Raw genomic sequence first — 25,257 nt, forward strand, 5'->3', positions numbered from 1 at the left:
GAAAGAGAGACAGAGACAGAGACAGAGAGAGAGAGAGAGAGAGAGAGAGAGAGAGAGAGAGAAAAAGAGAGAGAGGGAGAGAGAGAGAGACAGAGAGAGAGAGAGAAAGAGAGAGGTTTGGTTTTACGCTTCCTCAGTCTCCGTTAGACAGAAGGTGCAAAGCGAGCCTCCCTCTCACTCCGTGCTCCTTCCTGGAGGACGGGGAAACGGAGGACAGGAGAGAGAGCGCTGACAGCACAGAGAGTCACGGCTCAGCGGCCCCAGCTTACGCTGGCAGTGTTCCGCTCAGGCTGTTTATTTCCCTGGCCGTGACCCCGGACCCCCCCCCAGCCCCCCCCCAATCCCCCCCGCCCTCACCGCGGCGCTCTGTGGTGGAGAAGGGCCGTCTCTCACACTCAGCGATAAACGGCGTAACACAAGACACCCGGCCACTCCCAAAACAATCAAACGGAACAGGGCAATCCCACAATGCACTCTGATGGTCCACTGGGCTCATGTTGGAACTTGTGATGCATCTGAAAAAGCGGGGGAAGGGGGAAGGGGGAAGGGGGGGGGTCATACCACATGACTTCTGTTTTGGATATTGTATCTACATGTGTGTATGGTACTCCTGTGTGTGTGTGTGTGTGTGTGTGTGTCCGTTTTAGACGAAGTTTGACAAGCAGACTCTGTTATTTATTGCGCTGTTTTCTGTTACCACACAGGCTCGGTCTCAGCAGGACAAGCGCATGTGGATCCTGCACCTAAAGAGGCTCATACTTGAAAACCATCCTGCGAAAATTCCAGCCAAGGTAAGTGTATGTTGATGTACAGTCCCTTACGATCCCTTACAGTCTGATTCCCTTTTATTAGATTATAACATATGTCGTCGAAGAGTTAATTAGATGATCGGAAAAAGATGTTCCTTTCACTCTGTGTTTAATTCAGGTATTTCAACGTTACTCGAAAAGTATCCTTAAAAACCCCGCAATTGGTCACGTAAATGATGGTTGGGCGCCATCTAGTGGTAGCAGACACTCCTAACGGCTGCTTAAATTAAGATCTGAGCACAACCTGATATTATTGCGTGCATTCCAGAGGAGGTAGTCTGTAATCCCGTGATTACGATGTGGTTGAAAATGGATTACATCATCGGGTTGAAATGAAATGACGGCGTCTTAAAGGCTTTATGTCGTGATGCTCTTGATATGATAAATTATGGATACAAAAAATGAGTTATGTATAATTTGTTTTTTTATCTCATTCTACAGGCCAAGCAGGCTATTTTGGAGATGGATGCTGTGCGTAAGTATAATCAGTATAAACTGCAGCCTGTAAAAACAGTGACTGAACACACCGCTCATTCCTGACAGGTGACATCAGGGGCATATTAAACGGGCTCAGGAGACGTCGTATTTTAGCATAAATCCGCTTGTAATGGAAGCGGACTCTTTTTTTTCTCATTTTCCAAATGCCCTGTACTGAAATCCAGGCTTTTCTTTTATCATATTTTGCTGGGTAGATACAGGATAGAACAGATGTGGTCCGTATGTAAACAGTGCTGCCGTCCTCTCGTTCCCCTGACGATGGTTTCTCTGGTTGTGGATCAGAGTGAAAGAGAGAGAGAGAGAGAGAGAGAGAGAGCAGCAGAGAGCGTTTCTGAGCGCGCCTGTAAATTAGCGAGACTCCCGCTAACTGCGAACGCATCCCAGATGAAAGAGGAGCTCTCTCTCTCTCTCTCTCTCTCTCTCTCTCAGATTAACCGCCCCAAAGATCTGCAGAATGTCGGCGTGTCGGGAACAGGAAAGAGATTTCGGTTAATTTCAGTTTGTGAGTCAAAGGAGATCCTCGTGTAGCGTAAATCTGATTGGCTGTCACCCCCCCACCCCCCCCCCTCTCCAGATCACCCCGGCTTCCACTACACCCCCGAGGGAGAGAAGAAGTTCTCCCCCCATGCCAAGGAGAGCGCCACCACCAGGAGGGTGAGGAGGAAGTCAGGTGAGCTGGAGAACCCTAACCTCACACCTGCACACCAGTCTGCCGCACCTGCACACAGGACACAGTATGTCGCACCTGCACACAGCTCAGTGTGATCTCTAGCAGTTGAGTGAGGTGTGCTTTGTTAGAGTTGGAGTGAAAACCTGCAGGATGGTAGATCTCCAGGGACAGGGTTGGGCAGCCCAGCTCTACAGCACTCAGCAGTAAAGTTTAAAGAGGGATTTGAAGTCGTAACTAAGGTCGGCCTGATCCATAGCGAGATTTAACTGCACACACGTGTTCGCGCTCTCCGTCGCCGGGCAGGGCATTATCGGTCGATTGTGGCCTCCCTTAAGCGATTTGAGACGTGACGGTAACCCACGATCCTATCCTTCTCTCCACAGAGCCCCTGTCCAAACTGCTGAAGAACTCCAAGCAGAGCGGTGAGTATCGGGGCGAGCTTCAGCCCGTCAGAGCGTCTGCCGTTAGGCCGTCTGTCCAATGAGCTCCAGCGCTAACGCCTCACTTTCCTCTCTCTCCCCTCCCCTCTTTTCTCTTCCGTATGTCCACTGACGACAGCGGCCAGTGCAGACCCCCAGAAGGTAAGCAGCAAAGTTATCTGCAGATATTACACTGGGGGGTAAATGGGGCCATGTAGCTGAGCTTCCAAACAGGAGAGTGACTGCTGACCCCACATGTATTTTCTTGAGTTGGTTTACTTGCGCTTACTGAGTTTATGAAAACCAAATTACGTTTTGGGCAGTTTGTATGTTGTACATTGTGTTGGTGTCATGAAAAAAACTTTAAAGTCCATTGATGAGTTTTGAAACCCCCCCCCCCTCCAAAAGGTGTGACCCCTGACCTTTGACCCCCTGTGACCCCACAGCGGAGCAGTTTGGGGATGACCCTCCTGTCCCCCATCTCCGCGCTGAGTCCCAGGGAGGGTATGCTGGCCGCCATTGGTCGAACCCGCAGCCTGGTGAACGAATCGCAGGAGTCGCTGGACCCCGGGGACGCCAGCGACGCGGAGGACAGCTCGCACCTGCAGGACGCCGACGATGAGGACGACACCTGCCCGGTGAGCCGTCGCCGCGGGCAACGACCTCCAGACCGACCTCCAGATCAGAATAGCGCATCAGGAGTCAGGGGATGCTCGGCTGACATAAATGATGACCGTTCACCAAAGCAGGGCCTCCTTAGAAAAATGGAAAAAAATGTCCTTACCGCTGAGAAAAATTGTTTTTCGTAAATACATATTTTAGATTTTATACGTTTATATGCTGTTTACAAGTATACACATCTTTAGTAATATTGTGACCGTTGCAAAAATAAATTATTAAATTAATTATTTATATTGCCGTGATCATCTATAAAATTAAAAATGTTATTCTTAGTTTATGGATTATGAGGACGTTTTATATAATAACATCACACGTGCATGTATCAGTGTGTTAAATACCTACTGCGTGGTAGTCAGTCGTGGGCGTTGGATAAAAGCATCGAACATGAACCATATTTCTGAGCTTCACCAGACCAGAGTGACCATTTCACCTGCTGAAGTCCATTCATAAGCCAGCGTGGTATCTATAGTATTTGTGCTGGTACTCTCTGTGGTGGTTCTGCAATGAACGAGTCGGAATTCCTCTCCACAGGGTTCGGGGAAGAAGTTCAAAATCTATGCAAGAGCCGCTCGGAAAAGACTGAACCCTCAGGTGTCCGTGGACAGCATGGACAAGTGGCCGAATTTAAACATCAATGCCTGCGACTTACAGGTAAATACCTGCAGCGCAACAGAACCAAGGATTAGCTACGAAACGGGTGGACCTGTTATGTGCTAAGAGATTTATTTGAGCCAATCGTAGTGTTTGGCAGTGTAGAGGCAGTCTTCTGATTGGTTCATATTTGGATGTTTTGGAACTTCACTGGAAATGAGAAAAATAAAAATTTGGTTTGGTCGGGATTTAATCCCAGGTGAATTTTCAGTTCTTTAGCGCTAATCCTGCTGTTCTTGTGCCCCTCCCCCCACCCCCCAGACCGCCAAAGAGTCCCTGCAGATGGACGCAGGCCACACCCCGCTCGGCGGGGCGTCCCGCCAGTCGGACGGCCGCGCGGACCCCCGTCTGGCCTCCGTCCTGGGGGGCGACCCGCTGGTGCGGAACATCTGGACGGACCACCAGATCCGGCGCGCCATGTTCCCCCCCCGCCAGCAGACCCTGCAGGGGGAGGACGAGGACGACATCTACCAAATGTTCCTGCCCTCGGAGGCGGGGGCCCCGGACCGGGACCGGGACCGGGACCGGGCCGGGGGGAGGGCCCCGGGGCGGCCCTGCAGCTGGCACATGGAGCAGCCGGACGAGGAGGAGGAGGAGGAGGAGACGGCGCCCCCCGCTGGCCGGAGGGTGATGCGGCGGGCCAGCAGCGTCGGGGAGCAGCGGTCGGAGAGCCAGGCCCCAGAGGGCAACGAGACCTCCAGCAACGTTTCGGGGTCCGACTCGGCCGAGCGGCTTATCGCCGACGAGGTGGAGAACGTCTACGACAACATCAGCTACGAGGACCTCAAGGCCATGGGGCTGGTCCGGCGGGGGGAGCAGGAGGGCGCCCGCGCCCCGCCCCGAACCGGGCAGGAGCCGGGACCGAGCGCCGGGCCCGTGGAGAGACCCAGCGCCGCACAGGAGGGGCTTCCCGAAACGCCTGCCCCGTCTGAGAACCGAGCCTCCACCACCTCCTCCTCCACCACTATCACCACCACCTCCTCTTCCTCTTCCTCCTCCTCCTCCGCTCCAGAAGCCGCCGCTCCAGTGAAGTGCGAGCTGGAGATCGTGGAGGAGAACATCTACGACACCATCGGCCTCCTGGACCGGCCCCCGCCCGAGCCTCCAGCGAGCGGGGCGGGGGCCGAGGGGCGGACTCAGGACGTCCCGCCAGCTCCAGAGCCCGTCTACGCGAACTGTGAGGTCCCCGGAGCGTCCGGCTCTGAGGGGACCGCACGGGAGGGCGGGGCGGACAGACGGGACGCGGGGTCCTCCTCCACCTCAGACTCGCTCCCCCGTGAGCAGGGCGGGGCCACCGCGCCCCCCAGGGCAGACAGGATGACGGAGCAGGTGGACGAGATGTGGAACGACCTGGAGAACTACATCCGGAAGAACGAGAAGAAGCAGGACACCCGCCTGCTGGCCGCGTTCCCCGTGAGCGGGCCGGAGGGGGGGGCCACGCCCAAAACCCCCGCCCCGAGCGGCCCCGCGCCCCTCAGAGAGGAAGCGACGGAGCAGGAGGACGCGGAGTCCCGTCCGGCCCAGCCCCTCCCCCGCCCCCTCCCTTCTCCCCCCGTTGTCCCGGAGACCATGGTGGGCAGCGTCAGGGCGGCGAAGAGCAAGCTGGCGCGGCTCAGCGGCGGGAGCTTCCGATTCGACGACGGCGAGGGCGACGCCCTGAAGGAGGAGGAAGAGGAGGAGGAGGAGGAGGGGGGCAGCGGCACTCTCCTGGGACTCAGCGGGAGCATGTTCCCCGGCGACCTGGCCAGCCTGGACCACACGGTGGCCTCCACCGGCGCCGGCTTCCGCCTGCCAGGGGGCGCCGGGGAGCTGCCCCTGGACTGGAGCGACAAAACCCGCAACCGCGTCTTCCTCATGGCCCGGCAGTACAGCCAGAAGATCAAGAAGGCCAACCAGCTGCTGAAGATGAGGGGCGCCGAGCAGGAGCCGGGCGGCGGCCGGGCCCGGCCCAAGCAGAAGGACCTGGCCGCCATTTTGGAGGAGAAGAAGCAGGGCGGAGCCGCCATAGGTAAGCGCCCACCTGCTGTTGCCGTGGTGCTGAAAATATTTCAATTGAGTCTGTAGAGCGTGGGCGACAATTTTCAAAGCACATAAATAAATCGCATTTAGAGAGTATTGAGCTGACTGCACATTTGTTATTACGGTAATCTTTGATGGTTGTGGTTGGCTCTCACTTTGTCTGGAGTCACATGATCAATCCCTGAGCTGTCACTGGTGGTCATCTCTTTGAACTGCCAGTAACGGCCTCTCTCCCCCTCTTCCCCCCCCCTCCCCCAGGTGCGCGGATCGCGGAGTACTCTCACCTGTACGAGCAGGTGGTGTTCAGAGAGCCTCCCGCGGGGGGCAAGCAGAAGCCCCCCCGCAGTCATTCGGTGGACCCGGAGTCGCTGCAGCGTGGCTCGCTGTCGGACTCCGACGGCCGAGGGCCTGAGGAAGAGGAGGAGGACTGGCTGCACTCCACCTACAGCAACGGCGAGCTGGCCGACTTCGTCTCCTGGCCCCGCGACGCGTCCACCCCCCGGCCCAAACTCACCCCCGCCAGCTCCGTCCCGGCCCTGAGGACCCTCCCGGCCCAGCCCCTCCCCCTGCTGCCGCCCAATCAGAGGTGGAGCGCCTGCGTCAATCAGCCAATCAGGGAGGGCTTGGACCCGGAACAAGTGTACAGCTCCCTGGGGCATCGGCCCGGGACCGCCTCCAAGGCCCCGCCCTACGACAGGTGCCAGTCCTTCGCGTCCGTGGCGATCGCGGTCATGGCCGCCGGTAAGAGGGCCGAGCCGTCGGGGAAGGAGAACGTCCAGACGACCTCCTCCAATCGGGGCTCGGGGGGGGAGAAAACCCCCCGCTTCCCCGTCCCGGGGCTGGGCCAATCAGGACGGCAGCACAGCCTCCCGGAGAAGTCGACGTCGTCGTCGTTGTTGTCATCGTCGTCGCCGCCGCCGCCGCCGGCGCCGTCGAGCGCAAGCTCGGATCTGACGCTCCGGGACGGCCAGCAGGTGGTGGTGGTGAACAGAACCACGCCCCTCACCCCCCAGGCCGCCACCCAGAACTACCTCGCCAACTTCAAGGACGACGGGGGCGGCGACGGGGACGACGACGAGGACTACGTGGAGATCAAGTCGGAGGACGAGGACCTGTCGCCCCCGCCGCGGGTCGACTCCGCCCCCGGCTCCGCCCACTGCTTGGACAGGCAGCAGGGCAGGGGCCTGATACAGTCCCACAGCCTGCCCTGCACCCCCGTAAAGTCCTGCCACCACCCCGCCGTCGCCCCCCCGCTCCCCCTCTCGGCCTTCGCCGACCAGAGCAAACTGAGCAGCTACCTGTGGAGCGAGCCCCAGGGCTCCCAGAACATCGTGCAGTCGCTGAGGGACAAGTTCCAGTGCCTCAGCTCCAGCAGCTTCGCCTGAGGCTGATTAACATCACCACCGTTATCAATATCCATATTCATAATTCATAATCTTTGTGTACCGGTATATCCATTCTCTCTTGGGCAACCCAGAACAATGCAGACCGTGGTTGAGAGTCACAGGCCAGCACTGTGGACACTATTTCCGAGAAGCAACATCCGGCAATAATTTAATATTCTTCCACGTTTTTTTTTGTTTGTTTTGTTTTTCTGAGTATAAATGCTTTTACGGTATGTATATTTAAGAAAAGGATTTTAAAAAAAGAAATAAATCAGAGACAGCGTTTGTACCGTAGTTTACGTAGCACTAAGGTTTAAATCGATGCACAGCTCAGGCTGCGGGTGGGCTGAAAGGGTTAAAAAGGGATCCTCTTCATAGACGCTCCCCATCTGAAGGTTGCGTAAGCCCGCCTGTACATAGGCTTTGCTGCGTAGCTTTGCTGAACTTAGGCGTATGCAGTAGAGCTCAGGGGTCGGGGATAACCAATTAGCAAACCCGGCCTGTTTCACACTCCTGTACCGCATGGAGTATGGGGCCATGTTCATTCACGTTTGGAGAAACAAAATGAAGACCCCCCCCCCACTTCAACTCTTCTCACCCTTACACCCCCCCCCCCCCACAGAGAATCTGGAACCTGGAATTAGGCCCGCATTTAACCTCATTCACAACGAAGATGTACGTGAAGTCATGAAGCAGCAGCCCGCGTGAAAAATGATATTCGGCTCACAAAGTACGTTGAGTTAAAAAGGTGAAAACTTTAGCTGTCATTTTTCTAATAAGGTTCCTGCAGGACTTTGAAATTGCAGCTCCGGCTTTTAAAAATAAGTGACTTTAAATTTAGACTTCTGTTTGTCCGCGTAGATGAGAATATCGCAGCTCACAGCGCTGGTCCTCTGCGGCGCGCTCGTGTGGATCTGCCACCGTTTGTGCATCGCGCACAAGATTTAGAGTAGCTTTAGACGCTGACGAGTTTGTGCATTTGGTAACTGCATCTCCCACTCAGGATTCAAATAAAGATAGTTATATTATGAATTAGGTATGCATGCTTTTAGACCTGGAATGTCCGTATATATATAAATATATATTAACTATGCGCGCATAAATGGTATTTTTGTAATAGGACTCTAAGGGTTTCCAGCGATGTCTTCCGGGTTTATGCTTCGAGAGTGAAGATTAAATTCCTATTAAAACGAGAAGAGAGCAGACTTTAATCAAAAGGTAGTCTTGAAGAAGTGTACATAGTCGTTACAACTAAATACGCTAAGCAGCAATAGTATCTATTTATTTCAAAACTACATGTGTGAGCTGTTTTTAAAGGTATATATTTAGGCCACTGTGTACGTGTCTGTAGTTTTGAGTGAAATATAATTACAGGACAGTTCGTATGTGGTAATAACATAAAACACTTATTTTCTATGAGGGACCACTGAAGACAGATTTAAGGATTTTTTAAAAAGTTGCTTAAGGAGTACTGTACCGATGTATATGTTTATTAAACTCGTCATGTTCATCAGGTTATGATTTTTATTTCATTTTTGTTTACTTTTTGTGTTGATATTGGGATAGTCCCGCCCCCTCTGGTAAAAACTACTGATGGTTCATCCAATGACGGTTCCTGTTTTCCTTGTCACTCATCATGGATCGCACTGTCTCATAACACTGTTTCTCTCACTCCTGTGTTGTTCAAACACGCTGAGGTTTTATTAGTTTCAGGGCTAAGGTTGTGATGGAGGAGCATTGGTGGAGCTAGACCTGGGGTTCCTCCAAACAAGTCAGACCAAACCGTTCATGTTCCAAGCTGGTGGAAATGTTTATTTAAAGGTCAAAGCTGCCTCCTTACCCCAGGTGTGTGTAAAAAAAATAATAAATAAACAGAAAATGATTGTTTAGTTGTGGTCAGGCACATTTCAAACCTTCTCAGTCCAGAATATACATTTCTTTCTAACTTTCCAGTTGATCTTTGCAGTAATGTGTTCTTTACTGACATTTATGTGGGTTTTGTTGTCATTTTTTCATGTTGCTTGTTCGAAGTCCTCGTTTTTTCACAAACATCCAGTAAAGGAGCACTTTGGCCAAATTCTATCATTTTGATGTGCTGTGTAATAGGTATGAACCCCTGCTTTGACTGGCAATAAGGCTTTCCAAAATGGAGTCCGGCTCGATCCTAACCGCTCTACTTCCTGACGGCGTTGAGGCTATTCAGACCTATGTTTAAACACGAAATTGTATATTTGGATTTTGGTAGAATGGTCCCTGGCTTCAAGTGTATAGCAGAAAATTTGTAAAATAAAAAATAAAAAAAGTATTTATTTAAAGGCTGCCTGACTTGGGCTGTTTTAGCAAGGTTCAGTTTGGCTCGTGTTTATACTGTGAATGTTAGCAAAAGACAAATCTTAAAGCACTGTTCAAACAACAATGTTCAGAGTCAGAATGCCTGCCATAAATATCAATGTGCATACACCAAACCAATGTGACATGAAGTATGGCCTGGGTTTTCATTGCTTTTATTGTACATTTCAGTTTGTGTGTTCTTTGCTTCACAGATGGGGTTTGTCAACGTTTTGTCCATTGAACAGAGTCTTTTGCACTTTTTCCCCCCTTTTTTTTACATTTGATTTGTAAACACTTTGTAAAGATGTATGTACATTTTAGGAAAGTTATAATTTTATGCTTTAGGTTTGCTTTCTTACGCTCTAAAGTTTTAAGTTAAGTATACGTTTTTAACTGCCTAGTTGTCATTGCTTAGGAAACAAATGTACGGGAGGCAATAAATAAATGTAAAATGAAAACAACTAAAGTTTTACTGTTATCATTGTCGTGGCCTACAGTGTCTGCATGCCTTGGGTTATATTTCTCTATGCACTTTTACCCTCTTCTGCCTGGAAAAAATCAGAGGTTAGAAACTTGGGGTCATTTTTAATACAAGCTTAAATCTTGTACAACATATAGGGCCAGTTTTACAGACACAGATTACTGCTAGTCCTAGACTAAATTCAATTTAGAATTGAGATTCTCCATATAGAACTCACTTTAGTTCTGGACTAAGCTTAATCTGTCTGTGAAACCAGTCCGCAAAGTATTTCAGTTAATATTCTATTCAAGTAACTGGTTGGAAGAATTACACAGGTCAGGTGATCATTTATAGATGCAAATAAATAGGGAGAAAGGGCAACCTTGAATGTACAAAAATCGTTTTTGAAGTCAGGGATCCTGTCGTAAGAAAGAAGTCAGCAGTTCCAGATGGGGAGGGACTCTCAATTCAGGTGGATAAAATCCACAGGAGAGACACACTGAGCCACAAAATGAGACTATTTGTAAGGTGAGTTTTTGTCTCCACTGTTTTTGAGTTCTGATTAAAAGGAAACATGATTATAAGCAATCAATAAATATTTAATTTCAGGTAACCGCCATATAATTCCAATTTACAAAAAGTTGCCATATTCTCGTGACACACTGATGCATGTTATTAAAATAAGCATCGATGCAGGTAACTCGAACAGTTACACAAGCGAAACCAAATGCATACTGTTATACCTGGCAGTCCAGGTGAAAGCAATTCTAGGTTCCTGCAATAGAATTTTGCTGTGGTGGCTAGCCATTCGTTGTGAACGTTGTGTATGTATTTGTACAGCAGTGTCACATGGATCAACCTCTTTCCACTACCACACCACACACACCCTTTTGGGGCATGGTCATTATGTTTTTGTATGAATGTGTTTCGTATATATGCCACTGTGTGATAAATGATGACAGCGAACGTGGTTCAGGGTTTTTCGGGGGGTGGGGGGGGGGGGACCGGGGCTATGGCCAGTCAACGTCAGCTGTGGTCCACAGTCCTGAAAGCCTCCAAAATTTTGGGGGAGAGCAGGAACACCTGAAATATTCTCTCCAATCCCACTCCCACACCAACCCTTTTTGCTTTTTATTTTTGGGTAGGCCCACTGCCGTGGAAATGACATTATCTATTATTGATTACATCAATACACACACACGCGTAGTTCACCTGGCTAAAAGGTTCTAAAACACTTTCAATCAACGCACCTGATTATTAATATTATATGGCTATTTAAAGACCGAAACATGACCGCAATTCACTTCCCAAAGAAACAGTTTCCCTAAGGCTGATATCGAATCGCTTTAATTTGTTTATGCGTACTTCGTGTAAAGGATTAGATAGATGTGATTCTGGATCAGGGCATAGGGAGGTCGTGATTTCCTAGCATGCTGGGAAATGTAGTTAAATATCTACAGTGTATCTCGAACATTCCAGCAAAGTCTTCGGCTTACCCATAAGTCTGCGCGAGGCATCAGTTACCCATAGTGCAACAGGCGCTCCCTTCCTCTCGGCTTTGGAAGTGGCGAAGCAAGATGTCGTTATTAGACGGTCCCCTAAATGTGCTCGGCCAGAGGACAACTGGCGAGTCAGTCCGCACTCAGAATGGTAAGGTAATCTGTGCTCGTCTTTAAACGTTACTTCGCAGAAATGTCCGCGGCTTTACTCGCTTTAACGAAGTACAGTCCGCTGTTGAATGGAACATGGCGGCGTGACTCGGCTGTAGCAACCGCTAAACCTCGCACGTGTGGAAAAATGCTAATCTAGCTTCGTAGCGGGTAAATTGTCGAGCCGGTGTTGTCCGGTTAGCCGTTGTGTGCTTGCAGTAAAAAAAATCTGATTTTATTCTCTCTGCAGCTTTTAGTTTGCAGTTTGCGAGTTTAGTTGGTTTTGCGTTATTGTTGTTTAACATTCACACGCATCTTTTCACCAAAGTAGCTTGCTAGTTAGCTGCCGTTGTCCCGTTATGGTAGCTAACGTTATATGCCCAGCACAATTCCTCAGACTTGGAAGCACTCGACCAACAGACAAATACGTGTTATTTCTATCATTAGCTAACGTTTGTAGCCAACGTCAAACACCGGTTAAACCGATCATGCGGCCGGTCCAAATATTTTTTTTCCATTGTTGTGCAATTTATTTATCTAACCGTGAATGATGCGGCTATGCTAATGCGAGAGAAAAACAGGCCTGTCATTGTCCGAAGGAGTGGCCGCCGGGTACCAATGCACAGAACGTTTTGTTATTTGCGAGTGATACTTTTAGATTTTTTCTTTTAGCTATTTGTCGATTAATTAAATTGATTGCGAATGTGCATCGCCCCGCCCTGCTGCAGAATAATTAACTTCAAAGAAAATAATTTTTTTTTTTTTTTTTTTTTGACAGCTAGCCACCTAACTCTAACAATACATTGATGTTAATCGTCTTAAATCTGAAGTGGTGTTAGTAATTTGTGATTTAACTGCCGCTAATGCAATCTGGCGGGCGAGTGAGTCTGTTTCAGTACCTTATTTGGTTATCTTATGTAGTCACGGCAGCAAACTATATGGTCCGCATCGTGAAGAATTCCGTTTTTATCCTGCAGTTGAACAGTTGTTGTATGGTGGGGTAGTAGAACAGTTTCTGCTCCTGGTTCCCATTTTAATTTGCTGCTTTGCCCTGACGGTGGCTTGTGCAGTTATACGCGTGGGAAAAAGCAAACCGGCACGGAGCAGCTGAGGGTTGCAGGTCTGTGCCAGGCCCGTAGCCACCCTGCTTCCGCTGGACACACTGGTAGAAGCTTTCGTGTGTTCATAAGAGAAGATTGACAGTTCCAGGTGTTTGCAATTTGTAATCCATCGTCCACTAATGCTGTCTGGCTGTTAACGGTGAATTCCCAATTAACTCACCAGTCTTTGTTTCAACGCTTTCTTTGGTCATCTTTTGTAGTCATGGCAGCATCCTCCATCGCCAACATCGTGAAGAGCTCGCTCGGTCCAGTTGGCCTCGATAAGATGTTGGTGGATGACATCGGGGTAAGTTGAATTACAAACAAATTCATTAATAAATACTTCCATCAGTACAGTGGCCCTGATAATTCTGTGGCATGGCATTGGTGTAAACTGAATTAAAATAAATAAATAAAAAGATTCAATCAATACTATGGAACAGATAAAATGTGTTTTTGCCCTAAGGTTAAATTCCCGTTGGCTTAAGTTTGATCATGTTTCCCGGAAAATATTAGATTATTTCTAAGCTTATGTTTTGTGTTAAATCAGGACGTGACCATCACTAACGATGGAGCCACTATCCTGAAGCTCCTGGAGGTGGAGCACCCTGCGGCCAAGGTGCTGTGTGAGCTGGCCGAACTGCAGGACAAGGAGGTGGGGGACGGGACCACCTCGGTGGTGAGTACCTGCTGGAGCCCCCGCGTCAAAAAAATAAATGCATTTTAAAAAGGGGCTTTGCTTGGGCGAGGCCTGTGTTTCGGAACATTGAGCGCATGCAGCGGAATCCCTGTAGCGTTCTGGTAACCCGGCAACCGTTTGTATCCCATTTTAGTACCATTCATTCCCTCCACCACGAATGTGTGGCTATGCTAATGGGAGAGAGAAACGCTGTCATAGTCTGAAGGGGGGACTGGCCTTGTCCATCCGTCCTATATGAAATGACAGTACATCGCTCGCTGTGTTGTGTAGCTTACCTGCTGGGGCATTTACCTTGTGTGAAAGTTGTTGCTCGGATTCTGATCAGTTTTACATGTGAGACTTTCGATAAGTCACATGTAATGCGAGCCGGTCACTATCCTCTTTTGCTGTGCGTCGTATGGTTTATTAGCCAATATGTTTTTGGAGTGTGAAGACTGAGCTTACTCAATGGCTTATGTGGTATTAAAAAAAATTAACTGTGTTCCCGCTTCTTTTTAAGGTGATCATCGCTGCAGAATTGCTCAAAAGTGCGGATGAGCTGGTGAAGCAGAAAATCCACCCCACGTCTATAATCAGCGGCTATCGCCTGGCCTGCAAGTGAGTGTCGTCTCTGCACGGATTCACGAACTTGGGGAAAATGCAGCTGAAGAGGACTAGTTCGTAAAGGCTTTTACTCAACTCTGTCCTCGTGTTTCGATTGCAGAGAAGCGGTCCGCTACATCAACGAGAACCTGACCATTGGCACAGACGATTTGGGAAGAGAGTGTCTCATCAACGCTGCAAAAACCTCCATGTCCTCCAAAATTATCGGCGGGTATCCTTTTTACCCATAAACCCCAAAGGTTCTTCCATACTTGTAAGCTCCCACTAGTATATATATATATATATATATATATATATATATGTATGTATATTAAAAAAAATATATATATATATATATATATTTTCTCTTATGTAGTAAGTATCCACACACCTTTTAACAAACTCTTTTCAGGTTTGTTGAAGGTCCTTATGAATTGGTCTCAGAAATGAGAAATCATGCTGCCCTTGCTGCACGTCTGAAGGTTTTTGCTGTGTATTTGGTAGTTTTTTTATTTGAAGTATTAATTGTGAGCTGAGTTGTGAAGCTGCATGTTTGGGCCTGTAAGTTAAGCTGTGGTAAAACGGTCGCCGGCGTTTGCCCCTTGACCCGAGCCTCCCTCAGCGACGCTGACTTCTTTGCCAACATGGTGGTGGACGCCGCCCTCGCCGTGAAGTTTGTGGACGGGAAGGGCGTGGCACGCTACCCCATCAATTCGGTCAACGTGCTGAAGGCCCACGGCCGCAGCCAGAAGGAGAGCTTCCTGGTCAACGGCTACGCCCTCAACTGCACCGTCGGGTCGCAAGGTGAGGCGGGTGGGGCAGTTTGGGGTGAGGCAGTGGTACTGTTTTTGGGCAGGTATTGGACTTGGTTTTAGGGATCGGATGGGACAGTGGAACAGGTTAGGGGCAGCATGGGGCTGTAGAACAAGTTGCATTTTGGGGCAGTAGAACCGTTGGCGTATTGGGGGGGGGGTAAAAGAACACTTTGTGCTCCTGGTTCCCATTTAAATTTGCTGCTTTGCCCTGACGGTGGCTTGTGCAGTTATACGCGTGGGAAAAAGCAAACTGGCATGGAGCAGCTGAGGGTTGCAGGTCTGTGTCAGGCCCGTAGCCACCCTGCTTCCGCTGGACACACTGCTGTGAACCAGAGCTGAGCCTGGTTCTGTTACAGAACCAGAGAGATGAGGTTACAGCAGGACTCCTGTTCCTGAATGTCTGTTGTCCAAATGGTTTTCATTTCAACCCTAATTTGCCGCTCCTTATCCTGCTCATTAGCAGCTCGGTGAAATCTTTAGCTGTTGAAAGAAGTGCTTTGTTATGGTTGGAGTGAAAACCTGCGGGACCTTAGATCTCCAGGAACAGGGTTGGGCAGCCCTGCTTACAGACACGAGGCTAACTGAGTATAATCACTTAAACCAAGATTCTTCCCACATGTGGATAGGAATTGGCTCATACTCTTAAGTGTCCATGACAAACAGTAGCTCAGCTTTTCATGAAAAACTCCTAGACTCTTTGTCGCTGATAAGTATTGATAAGGTAAGCATGACAATGTATGCAGGATTCTTTTTTTCCCCTCTTAAGTGCTAGTTCTGTAATTCTTGGGAAAGGGAAAGGGGGATAAACTCTGAATATTTGGACCGTTGGACCTCCTTGTTTGGTGTTGGGCTCCTACGTTGAGTGAACCTTGCGTTGTTTGCCCCAGGCATGGTGAAGCGCGTGACCAACGCCAAGGTGGCCTGCCTGGACTTCAGCCTGCAGAAGACCAAGATGAAGATGGGCGTCCAGGTGGTCATCAACGACCCCGAGAAACTCGACCAGATCAGACAGAGGTGGGTCTCCTGAGGCTTCCTGGTTCCTGGTAGGGCTGGTGTCTGATTTTTGCTCAGTTTTACATGCGTTTGCCTTTCAAATTTACTGTGTGTGGGATACAGCAGCAGTAAGCCCTGAGGCCTTACAGACATAATGATGTGTGAGGCACTGATTTGGGCTGGGTAGACTTAATTTTTTATTTTTTTGGCTTTGCCTTGGCAGTTATCTCTGAATCTGAAGGCTGGCCTAAAATGAACGTTTCTGTAATAAATCAGCTCAACTGGATTATTTTCTTCTGAACAGTTCCCCAACAGTCCTTTAATTGGCAAGATTTGTGTTTTGCTCACCTCACCATTACGCAAGTGTTGAAGAATGTCTGGTTGACATTTTTGCAAATGGAAAACTTGGCAGAGAAGTTATGATGTCAGTGCTGAAGTTATTTACATTCCAGTCTCTGCCGGGGGATTGGTTCCTCCAGCTTCCCTTTTGGATAGTCTGGCAGAGTTTGTCTGCTTTTCCCCCCCCCCGCATGGCCATCCTTGAAATAAGTCCACTCATTAATGCTGGCGTCCTTGTTGTGTTTATGAGCGTGTGTGTTGTGTTTTGGCGACAGGGAGTCTGACATCACCAAAGAGCGCATTCAGAAGATCCTGGGGTCCGGCGCCAATGTCATCCTGACCACCGGGGGCATCGACGACATGTGCCTCAAGTACTTTGTGGACGCGGGGGCCATGGCCGTGCGCAGGGTGCTGAAGCGGGACCTGAAACGCATCGCCAAGGCAACAGGAGGTCAGCCTGAACTACAGTCCGCTTCGTCTTTTAAACGTGTCCTTGCTTTCTGAATTTATTTATTTTTATTTTTTTACTGAAAGTCTCCTCATTATGTGTTAAGATTCCAGAACCCTGAGGTCTTTGTTCCGTGTTGTGGAATCCTGTCAGATCTTGGAGTAGGCTGCCTCTATAGCCTTTTTTTCCTGGAGTTCAGTTGTCTCAACAGGGATTAGGGAAAAGCCCCTTTCCTTCTTCTCTCTCATACTGTCATATCATTTCTTTTTTTTGTTTTGTTTTGTTTTGTTTCCCCCCCCCCCCCCATGTCATCTGTACAAATGTCCACTGTGAGGCGTTGTTTCACTACCTCTCTGTGAACTGGGCGATGGAAAGTGGTGATTTATTTTTGACTGGCTCTCCTTTATCGTCCCCCTTTAGCCACCCTTTGCCCGTCCCTGTCCAACCTGGAGGGGGAGGAGACGTTCGAGGCCACCATGCTGGGTCAGGCTGAGGAGGTGGTGCAGGAGAGTGTCTGCGACGACGAGCTCATCCTGGTCAAGAAGTAAGGCTCCTCTGGACCTAACTGTGACCCGGTCGACCAATCGGGGCCTTAGCCAGGCCCGTGGAGCTTTTGTGTGATTGGCCGATCTTTGTGTCCGTCAGCACCAAGGCCCGCACCTCGGCGTCCATCGTCCTGCGCGGGGCGAACGACTTCATGTGCGACGAGATGGAGCGCTCGCTGCACGACGCGCTCTGCGTGGTCAAGCGCGTCCTGGAGTCCAAGTCCGTGGTGCCGGGAGGGGGCGCCGTGGAGGCGGCGCTGTCCATCTACCTGGAGAACTACGCCACCAGCATGGTGAGGCCTGGAACAGTTAGGGGGGGCGGGGGGGGACAGTTGTATTGAGGGTTCATGAAGCCCCTGGGCTGGTCTTCTCTGTGCTGAGCTAAAAATCGTCAAAGATGAGTTTGAGCTACAATGTGTAGAAAATCAGCAATGTTTCAGGCAGAACGCTTGACTCTCATTGGCTGAAGTGAGTCAGCTGCTGATGGCTTGTTAACCCCACCAATTTTAGATTTTTTATTTTGTGAAGTCTTGCTCTATGGCCAGTTCTGTTTCCGTTGACCCCCTACTGGGGCGAAGCTGATGGTTCCAGTGAGTGCGCCCCCCCTCCTCTCCTGACACTTCATCCCCCCCCCCCCCCCCCAGGGTTCCCGGGAGCAGCTGGCGATCGCCGAGTTCGCCCGCTCCCTGCTGATCATCCCCAAGACGCTGGCGGTGAACGCGGCCCAGGACTCCACCGACCTGGTTGCTAAGCTGCGGGCCTTCCACAATGAGGCCCAGGTCAACCCGGAGCGCAAGAACCTCAAATGGTCAGTACTTCCCTTTCTGACTCGACCTCATCGTCATCCTCGCTAGTGTCGTTTTCTTTCTTTTAAACATGTCGTCAGTATGTTTTTGCACTCTCAACCTCGTTTTCATAGTGTTGGGTACGTTGTAAGAGGATTGTCTTTGCTGGACCATATGTGTAGAATGTTTCTTGCTATATTGTATTATTTTGGATCCTATCATAACAAAATTTGTGGTACCGCCAAATATCACACTGTTGCCTCCAGAATCAAAATCGTATCCTATCGTGAGGTTTGCACCCCCTGCTTCCTCCAGAGATGCAGGGAATGGTTCGGCTCCTCCTCCTTCACGTTTTCCGTTGTTAACGGGTTTGTCGCGTGTGCGGCCCGCAGGATCGGCCTGGACCTGGTGAACGGGAAGCCGCGGGACAACAAGCAGGCGGGCGTGTACGAGCCCACCATGGTGAAGACCAAGAGCCTCAAGTTCGCCACCGAGGCCGCCATCACCATCCTCCGCATCGACGACCTCATCAAGCTCTTCCCCGACCAGAAGGAAGGCGGGCAGTCCTACCAGGACGCCGTCCAATCCGGATCCCTGGAGGACTGAGGGCCGAGGGGGCCTCTCCCCCGAGGCATGATGGGATAGCCGTAGCAGTCTCGTACCTGTATTTATACACACGCTTAACCGTTGTCGTTTCCGTCTCGAGAGCCCTAGGCCTCGCGCACTTCCGTTCTCCCAGGCAAACCGTAGCCAGTGGAACTGTAACATTTGTTGTTCTTTTTTTTGGACGTTTGAAATAAAGGCGTTGTTGATGGTCATGGTGGTGTTGTTGTCGTCTGGAGGGCTAGTCTGCCATCTGAGCGCTGTTTGTTTTGTCTCGGTGTAGCTGCTGACGTACGGCGGTCTGCTGCAGTTTGTTTTGGTCACGTTGCTGTTATCAGGCTGTCGGACTCCAGTCCTGGAGATTGACGGTGTCGGCTGACTTTTGTTGACTTTTCGCTGGAGTCCAGTCCAAACACTTTTGTTCTCATGGCCTGAATGATGGTTAAGTTAACTTATTTAGGTATTTGACTGTGCAGTTATCCATAAGGGCATTCCATCTTTAGGCAACAGGGAACTTGATGTCTACAACCAATATTAGCCATTAATACAAGTTTGGTAGTAAATGCATAAACCTACAGCTAAGTTGAACGGCACTGTAGGTGCAAGACGGAGACTGAATATGTAGAGCAGGGATCAGCAACTCGAGAGCCGAGAACTGCTGGTTTTCCACCCTCCCTTTGCCTGGGAGTCGGGTGTGAAGACAGTCTGGCCAATCAGTAGCGCTAATTACCTGGGAGAATAGAAAACCAGGGATGGATTTGGATTCGAGGGCCAGAGTTGATGATCCCTGATGTAGAGCTTCAAGTGGAAATATGGTTTGAGGATATAGTTTTAATTAGCAGCAAGATGCAATTTAAACTGGTGTGTTCTCAATCTGGCAGAAGATTGACACTCATTCTCCTGTCCTGGTTGTAGTGGAGAGCTCCACCACCAGGGGGCAGAGTTGAGACCTGGAGGAGATTCCCTTTAGTGAGAGGGCAGTCAGGTGACCACCGGCATGCAGACAGGAGTAATGATGAAGGTGAAGAGTTGATAGCGGACTGCAGGTATGAGGGTGTTCTTCCCCCTGCTGCACCACAGGCCAGGAATTAGAGCTCTATTTTATTTTGGCCACCACTGGTAGCCAGTGGACAGCGATGGGGTGTGACTAGTATTTTGGCTGATTTTATTGAGGTGACTAAATTGACTACGGGTTGAAAGGAAATAACCTTCAGATGCTGCGGCGCCTCTAGGACTGGTAGGACAATTCTAGAAACTCCATATTACCAACACATTTTACTTGTTTTAGTGCAATCTGTGCTCCCAGCAACTGTTCTAATCAACATTACTACCAATGTCTAAATGTTCAAATAAATCTTCAGAAAAATTAAAGCAGCAGTAGGTTTTCCTTTATACTGTTTATTGTACCGTTAAACCCGTCGGTAAACATGCACACTTAAAAACCGGCATTAATTCACAGTTATTAGTAGTTAAATACTCTGAAAGTACGTTCTACAGTAAACATGAAGATACAGGCTTACGTTAGCCCCTTGGCACAGATTTTCAGGTAAGACTTAAAATCAGGGCAGCTTTTGCCTCCCACTTCGGTTCTAAAAACCCTAAAAGCATGTAGTGTCGCTACAGTAGAGAGGATGTAGGAATGTCCAGAAGTGCATTCTGGGAAGAACCACGAAACTCAGCCACCATTTCCCACAATTCCCTGCCAGGTTAAAATATTTTTTTCTTCTTTTAAATGGTGGGTGCTCATGCTCTCTCCACACACATGGCTATCCCCATCCCGCCCCCTATGCACAGGGCTGCCACGCCCTTTTTCCCCCCGGTCCTCTGGAGAGCGTGCAGGAGGGTCACCAGGATCCGGCAGCCGGACATGCCCAGGGGATGGCCCAATGAGATCGCTCCTCCGCTGATGTTCACCTACACAGAGAAGAAAGGAACCAAGTGAGAGAACCACCTCAACTGCCAGAGCTACTGTGATGTCACTTCCTTGATCTGCCTGAGCTGCTGTGGAGGTTGCAGGGCAGACGTGATGTCATTCTGAGGCTGATGAAAGTTACTAATACTGTATGCAAGCAGTAAGCCCCTGCCCCAGAAACCGCCAGCTATGCTGCAGAGATGAAGAGTGCGCCGCGGGACTAGAGCAAGTCTTCCTCAGTTTTGACAGACCAATGCCGGAGTCACGATCAGAGACGATATCGGTTACGTTTCAAGGCTGAAGTGAAGCAGCGGAACCAAAGCACAAACACAGCACTGAAATGGCACCACCAGCTCTCTAATCTACAGAGAGCATGTCTGGCAATGAGCCCTGTCCTGACAAAACTGCCATTTAAAAAAAATATATACCAAAAAATCCCCCCCAAGCAATTGCCGTGGGACACGGTGGCAGAAAAACCGAATTGACAAGATGCCTGTGTAGTCATAGTAACAGGGCTCCCGGGTAACAGTGAACAGGAACCTGTGACCACGACGACCACTCCACAGTTGGATCGGACCGACTCACCTTGTCTTGGCAAAGGCCGAGCTCCTTCAGCACGGCGATGGACTGAGCGGCGAAGGCTTCGTTTATTTCGAACAGATCCACCTGGTCCTTCTGCCAACCTGCTTTCTCCAGCTGCAAACACAAGGGCACAGTGTTAAAGGGGCTATTCACCGACTCCCAGCACTAAAAAAACAGCGCTCGCACTCACTGTTTGCAGCATATTCACAGAGTTAGAGGTAAATATAAGCCCAAAAAAACCTCACTAACTCCTTGTTAGTGTTACACATTGACTGCCAGCACCTGTAACTCCTAACCGGTACAAGCTGTACATTAAACCTGTACATGATACTGTACAGAATAATACATATTGCATAATGGATTGGTACCACGTTTTACCTATGTGCATTTGTAAATGAATCATGGCCTGCTTCACGCGTTCTGAGTTCCGACCCCAGCTCTCACGCTCTGTACTCACTGCTTTCCTGATGGCGGGGATGGGTCCGGTCCCCATGATGGACGGGTCCAACCCTGCCTGGGCCCAGGAGACGATCCGGGCCATGGGGTCCAGTCCCCTCTTCTGCGCCTCCGACAGGGTCATCAGAACCACCGCTGCAGCGCCGTCATTAATGCCTGCGGGACAGAACCAAACGGGCCGTCTTACGATGAGGCAGCCAATCGGCAGCAAGGTCGTACAGCTTCCATGTGACATACGATGCGACACTAGTATTGTCCCGCCCCTTTGTGCTGATTGGCAGGTCTGGGACCGCAGGCATTGGTCCGAGCGCGTGGCTGCGGAAGTTCCCGCCCACCTGAGGCGTTGCCGGGGGTGACCGTCCCCGTGCCGTCCTTCACGAAGTAGGGCTTCAGCTTGGCCATGGCGTCCAGGTTGCTCCCGTGACGAGGAAACTCGTCCGTCTTCACCTCCACCGGACCTGAAACGCACGGGAACGATGTTCTGGAAAACTGATACTCTCCGTGCACATGTCCTGAACTCCTGAACTCTTGTGAACGAGAACAAAAATGTGACTCTTTGCATACAGCCCTCAGATCACTAATCTCGTAATTATTTAAGTACCGGATCATTCCTTTCTTAAAAAACAGGAAAATCCAGTCCTGCAAGCAGATGAAGAATTCTGTATTATTACATTTACACAATTGCGGTTAGAAATGTTTACGTTGATAGCACGACTCTGTTTCTGTGTGGGGTGAAGTCAGTGTGGGAATAGTAAAACAGGCCTGTAGAGTGACAGGTGTGCAGAGCACAGCCATTTTAGAGCCGACCTTGGCTGGGACAGCGTGCAGCTTCTCAGAGACACCCCCCCCCCACCTTTTCTGGACGCCACGGTGACGGGGACGATCTCCCGGTCGAAGTGACCGGCCTTCTGGGCCGCCTCCGTCCTGTTCTGGGACGAGACGGCGAACTGGTCCTGGGCCTCGCGGCTCACGCCCCACTGCTTGGCCACGTTCTCCGCTGTGGGAAAAACCACGGTGACGGGGGGTCGTTACCATGACAATGTTTTTTTTTTTTTTTTTTTAAATTACCCAATCATCACGCACTGGTTAAATACAGACCAGGTTTCCCACCGTTTGGGGGTGAGTTTGATTTCAGTTCAGTCAACTCAATAAATTTTAATTCAGTTACTTGGTTCCATTACAGGTCCCCCCCCGCTAAATTCATGAATTGAATTCCCATTCCCTTGATGAACAGCCTAAATCGAAACGGAACGGACTGTGACCGTGTACGTTTGGGGTTTTTTGTGGTTTGCGGAGCCCCCTGACCTGTTATTCCCATGTGGTAGTTGTGAAAGGCGTCCGTCAGCCCTTCAGTGATGATGGAGTCCTGCAGGGTGGCGTCCCCCATTTTGACTCCAGCACGCATCTGCACCGTGTGGGGGGTCTAAAATGGCCGACAGGCAGACACAGACCCAGACAGACACACAGACCCAGACAGTCATGCAGACACACAGACAGACGCACAGACCCAGACAGACACACAGACACTGCTCTTTAGATAGGGCCATTTTATCAGTGCTGGGACTAATCTGGCAGACATGCCCAAGGACAATTTACGCAAATCAGATCAAAATATCGGTCAAAGTGCACGGCCAACGTTCCAACTGTAGTTTCCCTTCTTTTGTTCTCTTCACTTTAGCATTCAAAAAAGATATTTTTGAAGAAAGTACAGGGGATAAGTGGAAAAAAATGTACCACAAAAAACAGGAGCAGCTTGTTTCATAGAGAAACATTTTAGGAATGGGATCTCTAAACTCTGATTATGGAGCACAACAGGTTCTGCTGGCTTCTTGTTTTTAATCTTAAAATGAGTAACTGATTCAGACCCAGGACAAGAAGTGAGACCAGCCAGTAATGGGTTAATTGATTAATTAAGTGCTCAGTAGCAATGGAATCCAGCAGAGCCAGTGGCTCTCCAGGACTAGGGTTGGAGACTGGGGGGGGTCGCTCTTGGTTACCGTACCCTGCTCATGCTCTCCATCCCTCCTGCGACCACCACAGTGGACTCCCCGGTCTGGATGGACTGCGCACCAAGACAGATGGCCTTCAGCCCCGACCCGCACACCATCTGGCAGCTCCACGCCGGGACCGGGTAGGGGACCCCCGCCCCGACACTGGCCTGCCGCGCCGGGTTCTGGCCGTGGCCTGAGCACATGGAGAGGGGAAGGGTCAAAGGTCAAAGGTCACACCGGCTCTGTTACAGATTTTTCAGAGACTAACTGAGAGACCAGTGCCGTGTCTGAATAGGCGCACTTGAATACTATTAAGTATAGTACACTATGTTATTGAATGAGTTGTACACAACTTGAATACTCAATAGTAGGCACGTGCGCAGATTCAGACACGGCCCAGGATGGAATTCCGCATTACCTGCAGTGAGCACATGTCCCATTATCACCTGGGACACCTCCTCAGGGTTGACCTGCGCCCTCTTCAGGACCTCCTTGATCGCAGCCGCCCCCAGGTCCTGCAGTGGAACGGTGGACAGCACCCCACAGAAGGACCCTGGGTGAACAGAAGGGGAGAAGCCTTTAACTTTTTACGCAAAGTAGATAAACACTTAGCCATTCGATTCAAACGAGATTCTGCACGCACTGAGGGAGCTGGGTGCTCTTCGGTATTCATAATATCATTTTACAAAGAAACAATAAGACGTATATAGCCAGGTTAGGGAATGTTTTGAGTTGATTGCTTTGGCATTTAGCGAGTTTTATAATGTTAACATCTTGCATAAACCTTGTTTATTTAACCAGGAAGTGGCTGTAAATTGAGAAGCGTGGGGAGACCGGTTTACAGGGCTTCACCACGGAGCAGTCTTCTGATACTGTTGTTGACTAGCCTCACCTTTGTAGTATTATTGGTTGACTTTGTAACGGCAAAGTCAACTGATAATACGGATGACGAGGTATTTAAAAAATTAAAAAGCTAGCCTTCTGTTCAGCGATTTTGTAATACTTCTCTCATACACACACGCACACATACTGTAGCCAAACACTTCACTTTTCGAGTTCCGTCACTTCGGAGCCAATCACAAATTAGCTCAATGTCGTCGCACTATACCCACTATCCAATCGCTGCCACAAGAGACTGGTCAGAATGTGAAACAACCAATGAGGATGCCGTGACGACCTTATTCTTGAAATTAACAGATAGAAGCATTTCATAATGAATCTCCCTTCACCGGTAAAAGTAGCGAACGATTGTAATGCTATTATTCTAATGCTCCTTATCGAACCAGATGTCCATTTGGTACACATTTACGCATTTAGATAACTAATCGTACTTGAATGCAGTCTGCAAGAAGAAAACGAGAGATGGATATGCCATTCGGTCGAATTATAACTTCAGAATGTTCTGCAAAGTCATTCACTTAAGCAAATTCATCCCTTCCCGTGCTGCGAAAAAAAAACTTATTTTACCAATCGGTGTCCTTGCGGCAGATACGATTACAACAGAATCCGGATTCATGTCTGTTTGGATTGCCAAAACCTCGTCCCTTTGCAAATATCTGACTGTCAGACGAGCTGGCGGAGCAGTAAACCATTACCAAGACTCCCACTTATTTGCATATAACACCCGCCAATCACATTGTAGCTTAGCCACCTCCCTCATATCTTAAAACATTCTCAAGACAGACCCGTACCGGTGCAACATTTCATTTTAAGTAGACCGCCATCCAATGGCGAGGAGGACTGCTGCAGTTTTTCAAAAAAGAAAATTGCTCTAATGCTCTTAAAAAAAAGAAAAATTAAAGCAATATCACCTGCTCTAAATTAAACACTTTTG

General features: G+C 49.5%; 3 protein-coding genes and 1 non-coding gene across 5 annotated transcripts in view; 3 read left to right on the plus strand and 1 right to left on the minus strand.

Moving 5' to 3' along the window:
- Positions 1–8,996, plus strand: part of LOC135257662 (pleckstrin homology domain-containing family G member 1) — a 37,517-nt gene extending 28,521 nt beyond the window's left edge. For both annotated transcript variants that reach the window (XM_064340641.1, XM_064340640.1), the window contains 9 exons: positions 705–791; positions 1,251–1,284; positions 1,882–1,977; positions 2,361–2,399; positions 2,536–2,558; positions 2,843–3,034; positions 3,609–3,728; positions 3,990–5,736; positions 6,006–8,996. In XM_064340641.1, the coding sequence (XP_064196711.1) occupies positions 705–791; positions 1,251–1,284; positions 1,882–1,977; positions 2,361–2,399; positions 2,536–2,558; positions 2,843–3,034; positions 3,609–3,728; positions 3,990–5,736; positions 6,006–7,132 (3,465 nt within the window). In that variant the 3' untranslated portion in view covers positions 7,133–8,996. The remainder of the gene's footprint in view (positions 1–704; positions 792–1,250; positions 1,285–1,881; positions 1,978–2,360; positions 2,400–2,535; positions 2,559–2,842; positions 3,035–3,608; positions 3,729–3,989; positions 5,737–6,005) is intronic.
- A 2,418-nt stretch (positions 8,997–11,414) lies between these two features.
- On the plus strand, positions 11,415–18,697 carry tcp1 (t-complex 1). The gene is made up of 12 exons (XM_064340644.1): positions 11,415–11,573; positions 12,894–12,979; positions 13,223–13,351; positions 13,872–13,969; positions 14,076–14,186; positions 14,577–14,758; positions 15,657–15,783; positions 16,377–16,552; positions 16,970–17,093; positions 17,195–17,387; positions 17,739–17,902; positions 18,272–18,697. Exons 1-12 carry the CDS (start codon positions 11,501–11,503, stop codon positions 18,483–18,485), a joined length of 1,677 nt encoding a protein of 558 aa, XP_064196714.1. The 5' UTR covers positions 11,415–11,500; the 3' UTR covers positions 18,486–18,697.
- Positions 13,493–13,629, plus strand: LOC135258376 (small nucleolar RNA SNORA29). Its single transcript, XR_010330968.1, has one exon. It is a non-coding gene; the product is annotated as a small nucleolar RNA SNORA29 (small nucleolar RNA).
- Positions 18,698–19,864: 1,167 nt separating the features above from the next.
- acat2 (acetyl-CoA acetyltransferase 2) lies at positions 19,865–25,047 on the minus strand. The gene is made up of 9 exons (XM_064340650.1): positions 24,891–25,047; positions 23,842–23,976; positions 23,435–23,616; positions 22,738–22,855; positions 22,286–22,429; positions 21,768–21,890; positions 21,434–21,588; positions 20,980–21,090; positions 19,865–20,396 (listed from the first exon to the last, which is right to left on the minus strand). The coding sequence occupies exons 1-9, from the start codon at positions 24,937–24,939 to the stop codon at positions 20,226–20,228; spliced, it is 1,188 nt and encodes a 395-aa protein (XP_064196720.1). The 5' UTR covers positions 24,940–25,047; the 3' UTR covers positions 19,865–20,225.
- Between the last annotated feature and the right edge of the window lie 210 nt (positions 25,048–25,257).

Source organism: Anguilla rostrata, chromosome 6 (genome assembly GCF_018555375.3).
Source record: "Anguilla rostrata isolate EN2019 chromosome 6, ASM1855537v3, whole genome shotgun sequence".
Lineage (NCBI taxonomy): Eukaryota > Metazoa > Chordata > Actinopteri > Anguilliformes > Anguillidae > Anguilla > Anguilla rostrata.